This window comes from Mobula birostris, chromosome 2 (assembly GCF_030028105.1).
Source record: "Mobula birostris isolate sMobBir1 chromosome 2, sMobBir1.hap1, whole genome shotgun sequence".
Lineage (NCBI taxonomy): Eukaryota > Metazoa > Chordata > Chondrichthyes > Myliobatiformes > Myliobatidae > Mobula > Mobula birostris.
The window spans coordinates 58068182-58082886 of record NC_092371.1 but is presented as its reverse complement, the minus strand read 5'-3'; the positions used below and the strand labels follow the sequence as shown (position 1 = coordinate 58082886).

General features: G+C 41.4%; 1 protein-coding gene across 4 annotated transcripts in view; it reads right to left on the bottom strand.

The window, feature by feature from the left end:
• ccm2l (CCM2 like scaffold protein) overlaps nucleotides 1–14705 on the bottom strand; it is an 86835-nt gene that overhangs the window by 28398 nt on the left and 43732 nt on the right. For all 4 annotated transcript variants that reach the window (XR_011882955.1, XM_072241543.1, XM_072241553.1 and 1 more), the window contains 2 exons: nucleotides 14518–14654; nucleotides 14279–14414 (listed from right to left, as the gene is read on the bottom strand). Coding sequence is in view for 3 of the 4 variants with exons in the window: in XM_072241543.1 (XP_072097644.1) it covers nucleotides 14279–14414; nucleotides 14518–14654 (273 nt within the window). In the remaining variant the exon portion in view is untranslated. The remainder of the gene's footprint in view (nucleotides 1–14278; nucleotides 14415–14517; nucleotides 14655–14705) is intronic.

Below are 14705 nucleotides of genomic sequence, written 5' to 3'. Positions count from 1 at the left end.
CTCCTCAACCCACAGGCTCTTTCTCTATCACTGAACTATTCCCACAACCTATGGACTCACTTTCAAGGATTTTTCATCTCATGTTCTCAATATTTATTGCTTATTGATGTATAAAGTATTATTATTTGCACAGTTTATTGCTTTTACACACCAGTTGTCCGACCTATTGGTGTGATTGTTCATTGATCCTATTATGGTTACTGGATTTATTGCGTATGCCCGCAAGGCAATGAATCTCAGGGTTGGATATGGTGACATATATATACTTCGTTAATGAATTTACTTTGAACATATGGGCAGTGAAACATTGGAACTGCATGATATGGAGACCTCCACGTAGAGTATTCCAAAAGACTTTGACAGAAGGCAAAACAGTTTCTGATTCAAGCTGGAAAGCATTTTTAACAGCTTTCCAAAGTTGCTGATATTAAAAAGTGAAAAAATTAATACTGAATTTAAAAAGAATGAAAATGGAAATCCAAAGTTAAATAAAAACACAAAATACCTGGAAATAATTAGCATAAAGTGAAATCTCTTTTAAAAAATTATCTTTCTTTCCCCTTCAGCTTCCAATCTGCTGGCTCAGCAACTCCATTCGAAGTAAATGGACCTCTAGAACCTGTGGGACTGAGTTGTAGGATCTGAGCGACAATTCTCCAAAGAATTCCAGTACAATGGGTCTTCACAAGTATTTCAATGATGCAGCATAGTGACAGGTGTGGTGCCACATGTAACTGAGTCTGTTGGGGACCCAGTACGTATGAATGCACGTAACCCTGGGACTTCTACATGAATAAGAATGTCAGCCACTGCAGCAAGATTCATTCCTAGAAATCTGACACTCTCAGTTGATTATTGCTTAGGCAATGGAAGGAGAACATAATGGAAAAAAAACAAAAGCAACATCTTATTTTTCTGTATTCTATTAAGTTTGTAATTTCAAAGGAAATGCTCATAAACTATGAATCTTTTCTGTGTCTGGATAGTGTTGAAAATATTTTAAGAATTTGACATGTGAGATTTTTTTTGTAAAATAATACAAATGTCAATATACGTTCAAACACAAGAGATTCTTCAAATGCTGAAGATTCAGAACATCACACAGTAAATACTGGAGGAACTCAGCAACTCAAGGCAGTATCTATGGAGAGGAATAAATAGTCAATATTTTGGGCCAAGGTCTTGCATCAGGACTCAGAGGCTCTGGGCCCGAAGCATCAATTATCTTCTCCATAGGTTCTGCTTGACCCTCTGGGCTCCTCCAGCATTTTGTGTTTGATACTTTCAAGCTCAGTATTTTCTTGATAAATATCCATTGCCATCAGCTGGGCATTAACTACTTTCAATAAAGGACAGTTTTTGGTAGCTCAATCCAGGTCTTCCCAAGGTTACAAATGCCTGAATTGTATACAGCCCATACATACAAATGAGCATTTGGGATACTGATGGGATGGACTTGCAGACTGCTGTGGGGCTTCAGTCCTTCTGCTCTCTGAGGCCTTGGTTTATGGCTGGAACTGTTGTGTTATTAACAGTTCTCGGGAATGGGAAGGCCTCTACTTCCTTAGAAGGAAAAAAAATTCAGCATGGCCCATTAACAACTTTTATTAATGCACCTAGAAAGCATAACCGGTTGGTATGGGAACTGCTCTGCCCATCACTGCAAGAAATGTCAGAGTTGTGGACACAGCTCAGCACATCACGGGAATCTGCCTCCCCTCTATGGATTCTGATTATGCTGGCTGCTTCACTGAGGCAGCAAGAAATATAGCCCAAGGCGCCACCCACCTCAGGCATTCTCACTTCTCCCCATTCCCAGGCAGAAGATCATAAAGCCAGAAATCATATACCACCAGGCTCAAGAACAGCTTCTATCTCACTGTTATCAAGCACTTGAACAGACATCTTGTCTGATAAAATGGACTCTACGTTGCTATGACCTTGTACTTTATCATTTAACTGCACTGCACTTTTTTCGGTAGCATTGTTATTGTTTGACCTTATTCTAGATCAATGTACTGTCGAATAATTTGATCTGTCTAAGACAAATCTGCATGCGAGACAAGCTTTTTCCTGTATCTTGGTACATGTAGCAATAATAAACCAATATTTGTCTTTAACATTATAGTGACAATCGTTTGTGGACACTTCTTTGGCATTAACCCAAAGTCAAATTAAACTTATGACCAAAGTACATATATGTCACCACAAATGGCATTTTCCTGCAGGTATTTATAGGTTGTTGTTGGTTGAGGTGGACAGAGAGGTAATCAAGTGTAACATTACAGGCAACAGCAGAGAATTTGGTAGATATGTGAACTAGCTGGAGAAATTGGACTAGTCTCAGCCATTGTAGCTATCCATGGAACGACCAGAATTCTCCCTGTGAGCAAACAGTTTCTTCTTGGCCCCAGGGAGGACATGAAGCAAAACAATAAAGCCTTACATGGAAATTAAAAAAAAGCAATATTGTTGCTGGCAGCAGGGATAGAGATGTACGAGATATCTGGTGAGCCTAGCAGTGCCACTTTCTGTGGAAGAGGACGATTAACTCAGAGTCTTCAGCGATTATTGAGAGCTACGAGTTTGGCAAATGCAAAGAGGTTTCAGCAGGAATAGTCAATACATGCTCAGAGAATTGATTTGATGTTTGGGAAACATGCAGGATGGTCATGGTGGAGGTGATGTTCAAGAATGTGAGGTAGGCCATAATTATGGAGCAGGGCACAGAGACAGAGAGAGACAGAGAGACAGAGAGACAGAGAGACAGAGAGACAGAGAGACAGAGAGACAGAGTAGTCAGTCACTTTATGTCCATAACATTATGATATACAATCACAGAAGTTGAGGGTGGTGAGAATTCCTTGGTTTTTAAGACCCAAAGGATGAGAAAGATAAATACAGTGATGATGATCCTGGACAAGTAATCTGCAGGGTGCTGCAAGTCACAAACATTACAACACCTTCATAACCACGAAGACAGTCATGCTGCATGTTGCATGATAAGGTATGAGCTGTTGTTCAGTGTGACCCCATTGGTAAGCTGCGGGCCTGTTCTGGGGCTCTTCACTGGTGATGTCTTTGAGATTCTCAAGGAAGTCCTCTGCATAGTCTGGTACAAGGACAAGAACCTGAAATGGAAATTTCTTAATAATCTGAGTGCTTCATAGAGAGGCAAAATCTGATTTGGATTTGGAGGTCATTGATCATGTTGTCTTGTCATCTCTACAAAGTGTAATGATGAAGGTTTGAGGCCTAGTTTAGCCCTCCTCAGGAATTGGTTTCTGATTATGGTTCACACTTTGCTACTTTGCTACTCATGGCAAAAGAAAAAAAGGCAACAGTTATTGTAAGTGAGTACAAAGTCATCTATAAAACATCAGCTAGAATCAATGTGTTTTTCCATGTTACTTTTTATAGTCAACTGCATTGTAAAATATGCTACAGACACAACTCACTTATTATAAACTGGCTTTCTTATTTAGTTTGCTAGGTTTTCCCATTAATATCAAGTTTCTGAATGATACAGAATCTAATAGCATTGAACAGGGTATTGTCCAAATTATTGAAAGATACTTTTTGGCAGACCTGGGCTTGGTCAATGCCAGTTACAACTCCACAATAAGATGTTCTTGGAATGAGAAGCTGAAGAGTTGTTGCTTGCCAACATGAGTAACCTTCAAGCCACCTAACTTGTAAGGAAAACCAGAGCAAAAGAAGAAACAAAGATGTGGCAAAATATACTGTATAAGGTGAATGGTACTATGAGAGTACACCAGCAAACATGAGGTATGAGCATTGGTTTAATGGAGCCATGAGGAAACAGTAGAAATCCTGTTAGTTGTGACTTAATGATCACCATGAAGAACACTTACTGTGCCATCATATTTCTGAATGGACAATAAATCCATGAACACTACCTCAATTTTTTCCTCCGTTTTTCTTTTTGCACTTAATAAGTAGCACAAAAAGAGAGGAAAATTTTGATATTTTTATATACACATACACATATGTAACTCTCGCTTCGGCTAGCGGCTTAATATAGGGGGTGATAGCCCCCTGCCCGGCCAAGCTTAAGAAATCTCATTTGGGTGGATGTTGCACGATGTACAAATCAGTACCCTGAAATAACAAACAATACACAATATGCAATTAAGTGATTAGGCTTTATAATTCTTACTTTGACTATATGGTTAGTAAAGAAATGGAAAAAAAGGAAAAAAAAAAGGGCCCAATCTTATTAAACAGTCTACGCGCAACGTTGGTGCTCACTGATAAGCCGATCGTCCGCCATCAACCTCCTCCAATTGTCGCTGCCCTTCGGACCCTCGCTCCAAGCCACCCCGTCCGGTGGTCTCCCAACTCTCTCCGTTCATCTCTTCTCTCCTCATCTCTCCCCGGCAAAAGACCATGAAAATCTCTCTTCCAGACTCACAAGGAAGAACAACATTGTTCCAAACCCCATTATCTCTGGTCATAACCCAAACATTGCTGCTACAGAGAAACCATTACATTATCAGTGAAACCTTACAGCATGTTACACAGCAGTGAAACCCTACAGCATGTTACATATAGATATATACTTTCTGTATTTTATAGATTTTAATATGTGTTGCAATATACTGCTGCCACAAGACAACAAATTTCACAACATATGCTGGTGATATTAAATCTGATTCTGTTTCTAAAGATGAATGCAGATGTCAGTTCACATTGCAAGTAGCTGATGATCAGTAAAATGGGTATGTTATCCTGTACTCAAATTACACTATTACTTTTATAATCTAATCATTAAAGTGGAATAAAGGCACCTTAGACCCCAAAATCAAGTAAGCAACACACAATGGATGCCGCGTTCCAGCAGAGTGAAGGGTTGATGCTGACGACCTTGCAGATGTGATCTCAGATTATGAAAACACATAGACTGACAAAATTTATAGTTGATAACTATGTATTGATATGTAAGCCTTTAACTTTGTGTTTAATTGCTTGTTATTGAATTGTTATTGTGGATAGATGCACATAATGACGACTTGCATGGTATTTTTAAGGAAGCAATGTAGTACATGTGATTGTGAATGTACTTTTGTAATGTGAGGTATGACTTTTGATAAGCTTTTCTGCATCAGACTTTGCTGTAGGATGAGTATAAATTCTTTCAATAATAAAATATCTTTTTGGTACTCTATCTAATGCAAAAGGCTTTTGGCATTTAATCTGTAAGGTTTCCACAGAGGTCCTGTACGGTTTCTGAATGATGCAAAATCCAATAGCATTGGACAAGGCTCTGACAGAAGTCATTTTGAGGTACTTACTGAAGACAGACCAGCACCAGTTCAATGCTAATTAAGATGCAACTATGCTTGAAGAGGCAAACTATCAGGATGGGTTATAGCAGATTTTTGCCAGAAGTAGTTTAGACAATGAATTCAAATATAACATGATAAGCAGAGGAAATGTTTAAAAGTGCATTGAATGAAGCTGTGTAGCATTGGCATAAATCATTAGGAGACTCTTACAGCTGACTGACTATGAGTGAGTATTATATCACAGAAGGGTCAACTTTGAAATGTAGCATATTCTATATAACGTTATAACAATAAATGACAGAGAAGGTGTAGACCAGCCAGAAAACATACAGTACTGTGCAAATGTTTTAGGCACATATATATAGCTAGGGTGCCTAAGAGTTTTGCACAACACTCTATTTGTCAACGTGGAACAGAGAGAGAGTTTCTAAATCTGGCAGGAGCAAAATATGTTGGCAATGGTGAGAGTGGAGTGCTGCAGGACAGGTGTGGGATCGTTGGCAGAGGAGTGCCAGGGTGGGGCGTGGCATGGGTGCAGACACACCCAGCTCTGAGATACCAGGCAAGTTCATTTGATTCCAAACAATTGGCTAATTGATCATTACAAAATGTCCCTCTGGTGCTTCCCATTCCGTCCCCTCTCCATTCCACTTTCCCAACCATGATATCCCTCTCACCCTGCCACTTCCCACTCTCAGTCCACAATAGAGACGTGTATCAGAATTGGGTGCATCATCACTCATATATGTCATGAAATTTGTTTTTTTTTGCAGCAATACATAAAACTACTACAGTACTGTGCAAATGTCTTAGGCATGCTATATGTGCCCAAGACTTTTGCACAGCACTGTACCTGCAAGTGAATTCATAGAGAACTATCTCAACAAACCATCTTCACGCTTTGAAAAACTGCTGACAGTCATTTGGGCACAAGTCAGTCATCAGGTGAAATATGCTGCAGATTGCAGATAATGGGAACACCAGCTATCGGGGTATGAATTCACAATCAGAATCAGGTTTAGTATCACCAACAAATGTCATGAAATCTGTTAACTTAGTGGCAGCAGTACAATGCAATACATGATAATATAGAAAAAATAAAGTTAATCAATTACAGTAAGTATATATACATATATTAAATAGTTAAATTAAAAATAGTATAAAAACAAATAATAAAAAAGTGAGGTAGTATTCATGGGTTCAGTGTCCATTTAAGAATTGGATGGGAGGGGAAGAAGCTGTTCCTGAATTGCTGAGTGTGCATCTTCAGGATTCTGTACCTACTGCCTGATGGTATTACAGCTACAGAAAGGGTGGGTAATGTAGCAGGATCCTCTTTTGAGTCAATATGGGTGGAAGTCAGGAACAGGAAGGGAGCAGTTACTCTACTGGGGGTATTCTATAGGTCCCCTGGTAGCAGCAGAGATACAGAGGAGCAGATTGGGAGGCAGATTTTGGAAAGGTGCAAAAATAACAGGGTTGTTATCATGGGTGACTTTAACTTCCCTAATATTGATTGGCACCTGATTGGTACCAAGGGTTTAGATGGGGCAGAATTTGTTAAGTGTGTCCAGGATGGATTCCTATCACAGTATGTTAACAGGCCGACTAGGGGGAATGCCATACTAGATCTAGTACTAGGTAATGAACCGGGTCAGGTCACAGATCTCTCAGTGGGTGAGCATCTGGGGACAGTGACCACTGCTCCCTGGCCTTTATAATTATCATGGAAAAGGATAGGATCAAAGAGGACAGGAAAATTTTTAATTGGGGAAAGGCAAATTATGAGGCTATAAGGCTAGAACTTGCGGATGTGAATTGGGATGATGTTTTTGGGGGAAATGTCCTATGGACATGTAGTCGATGTTTAGAGATCTCTTGCGGGATGTAAGGGATAAATTTGTCCCAGTGAGGAAGATAAAGAATGGTAGGGTGAAGGAACCATGGGTGACAAGTGAGGTGGAAAATCTAGTCAGGAGGAAGAAGGCAGCATACATGAGGTTTAGGAAGCAAGGATCAGATGGGTCTATTGAGGAATATAGGGAAGCAAGAAAGGAGCTTAAGAAGGGGCTGAGAATAGCAAGAAGGGGGCATGAGAAGACCTTGGCAAGTAGGGTAAAGGAAAACCTCAAGGCATTCTTCAATTATGTGAAGAAAAAAAGGATGACAGGAGTGAAGGTAGGACCGATTAGAGATAAAGGTGGTAAGATGTGCCTGGAGGCTGTGGAAGTGAGAGAGGTCTTCAATGAATACTTCTCTTCGGTATTCACCAATGAGAGGGAACTTGATGATGGTGAGGACAATATGAGTGAGGTTGATGTTCTGGAGCATGCTGATATTAAGGAAGAGGAGGTGTTGGAGTTGATAAAATACATTAGGACAGATAAGTCCCCGGGGCCTGACGGAATATTCCCCAGGCTGCTCCATGAGGCGAGAGAAGAGATTGCTGAGCCTCTGGCTAGGATCTTTATGTCCTTGTTGTCCACGGGAACGGTACCGGAGGATTGGAGAGAGGCGAATGTTGTTCACTTGTTCAAAAACGGTAGTAGGGATAGTCCGGGTAATTATATACCAGTGAGCCTTACGTCTGTGGTGGGAAAGCTGTTGGAAAAGATTCTTAGAGATAGGATCTATAGGCATTTAGAGAATCATGGTCTGATCAGGGACAGTCAGCATGGCTTTGTGAAGGGCAGATTGTGTCTAACAAGCCTGATAGAGTTCTTTGAGGAGGTGACCAGGCATATAGATGAGGGTAGTGCAGTGGATGTGATCTATATGGATCTTAGTAAGGCATTTGACAAGGTTCCACACGGTAGGCTTATTCAGAAAGTTAGAAGGCATGGGATCCAGGGAAGTTTGGCCAGGTGGATTCAGAATTGGCTTGCCTGCAGAAGGCAGAGGGTGGTGGTGGAGGGAGTACATTCAGATTGGAGGATTGTGACTAGTGGTGTCCCACAAGGATCTCTTCAGGGAACTCTACTTTTCGTGATTTTTATTAACAACCTGGATGTGGGGGTAGAAGGGTGGGTTGGCAAGTTTGCAGACAACACAAAGGTTGGTGCTGTTGTAGATAGTGTAGAGGATTGTCAAAGATTGCAGAGAGACATTGATAGGATGCAGAAGTGGGCTGAGAAGTAGCAGATGGAGTTCAACCCGGAGAAGTGTGAGGTGGTACACTTTGGAAGAACAAACTCCAAGGCAGAGTACAAAGTAAATGGCAGGATACTTGGTAGTGTGGAGGAGCAGAGGGATCTCGGGGTATATGTCCACAGATCCCTGAAAGTTGCCTCACAGGTGGATAGGGTAGTTAAGAAAGCTTATGGGGTGTTAACTTTCATAAGTCGAGGGATAGGGTTTAAGAGTTGCGATGTAATGATGCAGCTCTATAAAACTCTGGTTAGGCCACACTTGGAGTACTGTGTCCAGTTCTGGTCACCTCACTATAGGAAGGATGTGGAAACATTGGAAAGGGTACAGAGGAGACTTACCAGGATGCTGCCTGGTTTAGAAAGTATGCATTATGATGAGAGATTAAGGGAGCCAGGGCTTTACTCTTTGGAGAGAAGGAGGATGAGAGGAGAAATGATAGAGGTGTACAAAATAATAAGAGGAATAGATAGAGTGGATAGCCAGTGCCTCTTCCCCAGGGCACCACTGCTAAATACAAGAGGACATGGCTTTAAGATAAGGGGTGGGAAGTTCAAGGGGGATATCAGAGGAAGGTTTTTTACTCAGAGAGTGGTTGGTGCGTGGAATGCACTGCCTGAATCAGTGGTGGAGGCAGATACACTAGTGAAGTTTAAGAGACTACTAGACAGGTATATGGAGGAATCTAAGGTGGGGGCTTATATGGGAGGCAGGGTTTGAGGGTCGGCACAACATTGTGGGCCGAAGGGCCTGTACTGTGCTGAACTATTCTATGTTCTATGTTCTATGTAACAGTGAGAAGAGGGCCTGTCCTGGGTGATGGGGCCCTTAATGATGAATGCTGCTTTTCTGAGGATATCTTGCATACTATGGAGGCTAGTATCTAAGATGAAGCTGACTTGATTTACAACTTTCTGTAGCTTCTTTTGATTCTGTGCAGTACCTACCTCCCCGCCATAGTAGACAATGATGCAATCTGTCAGAATGCTCTCCACTGTAAATCCGTAGAAGGTTCTGAGTGTTTCAGGTGGCAAAGCAAATCTCCTCAAACTCTTAATGAAATATAGCCACTGTCTTGCCTTCTTTATAGCTGCATCGGTATGTTGGGACCAGGCTAGATCCTCAGAGATCTTGACACCCAGGAACTTGAAATTACTCACTCTTTCCACTTTTGATCCCTCTATTAGGATTGGTTCATGTTCTCTCATCCTACCCTTTCTGAAACCCACAATCAGTTCTTTGGTTTTAATGACATTGAATGCAAGATTATGCTGCAACGCCACTCAACTAGCTGGTATATCTCGTTCCTGTATGCCCTCTGGTCTCCATTTGAGATTCTGCCAACAATGGATAAATCACCAGCAAAATTATAGATGGTATTTGAACTATACCATATAGTCATGGGTATAGAGAGAGTAGAGCAGCGGGCTAAGCACACATCCCTGAGGTGAGCCAGTGTTGATTGTCAGCGAGGAGGAGATATTATTACCAATCCGCAGAGATTGTGGTCTTCCTGTTAGGAAGTAGAGGATCCAATTGCAGAGCGAGTTACAGAGGCCCAGGTTCTGTAGCTTATTGATCAGGACTGCGAGAATGATGGTGTTAAGTGCTGAGCTGTAGTCAAAGAACAGCATCCTGACAATGGTATTTATGTTGTCCAGGTGACCTAAGGCCATATGAAGAGCCATTAAGATTGCATCTGCTGTAGACCTATTGTGGCGATAGGCAAATTGCAGTGGGTCCAGGTCCCTGTTGAGGCAAGAGTTCATTGTAGCCATGACCAAACTCTCAAAGCACTTCATCTCCATAGATGCAAGTCACAATAATCATTGAGTCATATGGCATGAAAGGACCTTTTGTCCAGCCCAACCATGCCAACTGTGCGAACTAGTGAGTTAGTCACACATATCTGCCTTTGGCCTAAAGCCAACTAAAGCTGACCTATCCATCTACTTACCCAGACGGCTTTCAAACATTGCTAATATTCCTGCCCCAACCACTATTTCTAGAAGGCCATTTCAAACAAGCTGCCAGAAATAGGTTGGCATGGTAGCGTATTAGATAGCACAATGCTTTACAGTACAGGCAACGCAGCTTCAACTTGCACCGCTGGGAATTGTTTGGCCATTCTCCCCATGACTGCGTGGGTTTCCTCCAGGTGCTCCAATTTCTTCCCACTGTCCAAAGATGTACCAGTTGGTAGATAATTGGTCATTATAAATTGTCCTGTGATTAGGCTAGGATTAAAAATCAGGGGATTGATTGGCTTGAAGGGCTGGAAGGGCCTATTCCACACTATCTCTCAAAAAACAAAAAAAAATGCACCATTCTTTATGTGAACAAGTTGCCCCTGATGTTCCCATTTAAATCTCTCACCTTTCAAGATAAACCAATGCCCTCATGTTTGGTACCTCCTCTCTGAGTACAAGATGATGTGCATTCATCCTATGTTTGTCATGACCTTATGTACCTCTATCAGATCACCCCTCAATCTCCTACATAAAATTGGAAACCATGCACCCTCTCTTTGTAACCCAGGCTCTTAAGTTTAGGTAACACTGAAGGCAAGTTGTCTATTCCTATTTGCTTACAATCACAGACCAATTTTACTTTTATATAACATCTCTCAGGAATTCCAGTGCTTTATATTCAGTTACATGAAATTCATAACTGATAACATCTTATAATCTAATCACTAGGGATACTGCTTGCTGAAAGAAAGAAAAAGATGTTTAGTACTATTATTTTGACTATTTGTCAGAATCAAGAATATTAATTTTAAGATTGGTGTTAAGTAGTCAAGAGTCAGGTTATCATTTTTGGGATTGGGTGTAAATTGGTCAAAGGTCACGGTCAGAGATAAAGTTAAGGTTCAAGTTTGAAACCAGCAGAATAATTACGTTTATGATGTTTACATTTTCTCTTCTCCTTTGTATTTTTCCCCACACTGTTTCTATTGGTTTTTGGCCAGTTACAATTACCATAAGGTTATGCTGGAGTTAGATTTAGATTTAGATTTAGCACATGCGCCAGATTCCTGACAGATGTTTATCTGAAAGTTCGTGCTGTAGGCCATTTTCAGATGAATATTAAGGGTTATGTGTTATTTTGGAGAATTATGCATTAAAGTTTGTTTTGGGGTTAAGAATTGTTTTTGCATTGGTGGTTCATTTTAAGATTGAATATTGAAGACATTTCCTGTCATTTAGGGTAGATAGTTTGGTGATGGGCATTGTTTAATTAACGGGGAGCTTTAGGATTGCAGGCTCCCTTAGCTATGGTAGTTATATTAAAATTTGGGGTTGGTTCAGGCTTGCAGGATACTTTAGCATTAGGGATTGTTTTAAGATTGGGGATGCCATGGTATTCTGTTTCCATGGCAATAGTAACACAGGAATAAATGTACGTCTTCTGGTGATTCGGTTGCTGATGTAATTTTGTTTCTCTCTGTAGATGCCCCCTTGGGTGTTTGTGTGCATATGCTTGGCATGCACTAGAGTTGTGATCGATAATGTAGAAGTTACACTTAAGACCATGTGGTTAGGCTAGGATTTCTGGAGGTACTCAATCAGAAACAAGCAATCCACAATCTATAGATCTAACCATGCAGTTTCCATTTCTATGAATGCACTAGAAATTGTCATTACTGGTTTTCCTCTGATGGTAGTATTGCAAGCGCTATGATTGTTGTCAGATGTGCAGTCAACAGAACTGGGGAAACTTGATACAAGCCGTTAATAGCAATATAAGTTTTATCAGGGCATAGTGACACCCCACCTGGAAAATTATGTATAGGTCTGGTCTCTGTATCTCAGAAAGTATTTACTTGTGATGGAGTTGAGATTTGCCAGACTGATTTCTGAGATGGAGAGCTTTTCCTGTGAGATGGATTTAATTGGATTGAGTTTATACTTTCTTGCATTCAAAAGACATCATTGAAACATACTGACTTCTTATATGGTTTAATAAGCTCAAGGGAGGGATGATGTTCCAGGATACTGACGGACTTTTACAACTGTACCATTGAGAGCATACTCACCAACTGCATCTCAGTGTGGTATGGCAATTGTCCTGTATTGGACCGCAAAGCACCCAGGGTGTGGTGAAAACTGCCCAGCGGATTATCAGCACCCAATTGCCCACCACTGAGAACATCTACCATAAACGCTGCCTGGGCAGGACGAAAAGCATTATCAAGGACGCAAACATGAGGAAATCTGCAGATGCTGGAAATTCAAGCAGCACACACAAAAAATGCTGGTGAATGCAACAGGCCAGGCAACATCTATAGGAAGAAGTACAGTCGAGGTTTTGGGCCGAGACCCTTCGTCAGGACTAACTGAAAGAAGAGATAGTAAGAGATTTGAAAGTGGGAGGGGAAGGGGGAGATCCGAAATGATAGGAGAAGACAGGAGGGGGAGGGATGGAGCTAATAGCTGGAAAGTTGATTGGCAAAAGGGCTACCAGGCTGGAGAAAGGAGGGGATCATGGGACAGGAGGCCTAGGGAGAAAGAAAGGTGGAGGGGGGGAAAACCCAGAGGATGGGCAAGGAGTTATAGTGGGAGGGACAGAGGGAGGAAAAAAAGAGGAAAAAAAGGAGGGAAAGAATGAATAAATAAAAAAAATAAATAACGGATGGGATACGAAGGAGTGGTGGGGCATTAGTGGAAGTTAGAGAAGTCAATGTTCATGCCATCAGATTGGAGGCTACCCAGATGGAATACAAGGTGTTGTTCCTCCAACCTGAGTGTGGCTTCATCTTGACAGTAGAGGAGGCAGTGGATAGACATATCAAAATGGGAATGGGACATGGAATTAAAATGTGTGGCCACTGGGAGATCCTGCTTTCTCTGGCGGACAGAGCGTAGGTGTTCAGCAAAGCGGTCTCCCAGCCTGCGTCGGGTCTCGCCAATATATAGAAGGCTGCATTGGGAGCACCGGACGCAGTACAGTATATCACCCCAGCCAACTCACAGGTGAAGTGTCGCCTCACTTGGAAGGACTGTCTGGGGCCCTGAATGGTGGTGATAGAGGAAGTGTAAGGGCATGTGTGGTACTTGTTCTGCTTACAAGGATAAGTGCCGGGAGGGAGATCAGTGGGAAGGGATGTGGTGGGGGAATGAATGGTACAAGGATAAGTGCTGAGAGGGAGATCAAGGATGCATCTCACCCTAACCATGGAATTTTTACTCTCCTCCCATCTGGTAGGCACTACAGGAGCCTCCGCTCCCACACCAGCAGGCACAGGAAGAGTTTCTTCCCTGAGGCTGTGACCCTGCTGAACCTCACATCACAGCGCTAAGCAGTATTGCACCCATATTGTACTGTCTCAGTGTTTTTATATTTGTGTGCTGTAGCACTTACTTTTTATTCACAGTTATTTTGTAAATAACACTATTCTTTGCATTCTTGTATCTGTACTCGGCACAATGACAATAAAATTGAATCTAACCTAATATAATGTTTATACGGTCTAGCATGTCAAGAATCAGGAGTCACAATCTCAGATAAGGATGTTAGTTAACCTAGATTTAGGACCTAGATGAGAAGTATATTCTTGGGCAAAAGGTGGTGGATATTTTCAAGAGACTGTATTAGCACAGCCATGGAGAATACTCAAGATAGAGATGAATAGATTTTTAGAAATTAATCAAATAAAAGAAAAGGGAATAAGGGCAGGAAATAGGTGCTGAGGAAAAATATCAGCATTAAAGTAACAATAGAGATTTTAATCAAATAGCAATTCAGATGTAAGGTATCGATAGGCCTATATGAGCCTCTATTTTTTATGAATGTTTTTGCACTTTCAACCTGAAACATACTTCTCTCCATTAACCATCGTCTATCTGGTGTTGAGGTATAATTGTTTCCAGCACGATCGACGCAGTCTATTGTCTGATCTCCATAAATGATACGAAACACTTGACAGATTAGAGCACAATATTCTTCAGCTGAATCCTGAATAATAAAAAAAACACAAATAGAGATGATTAATCTCAGAGTACATCTGCTGAAAGTGCTGACAAAACTCGTCATTACTGGTGTGACAAGAAGTGCTCACTCTGCTGTCCACTGCAAGTATCACAAGGTTGCAGTATGTTTCCGAACTGGGCACAGCTTCCTGTGTATCAAGCAGAGTTCCAGTTGTTTGTCTCCGCTCCAGACTGCCACTAGCAGCAACAGCAGCCACCCCAAGACCTAGCAGGAGATACATAATTATAACATTCATGTAACTAAGTCTAAATTATG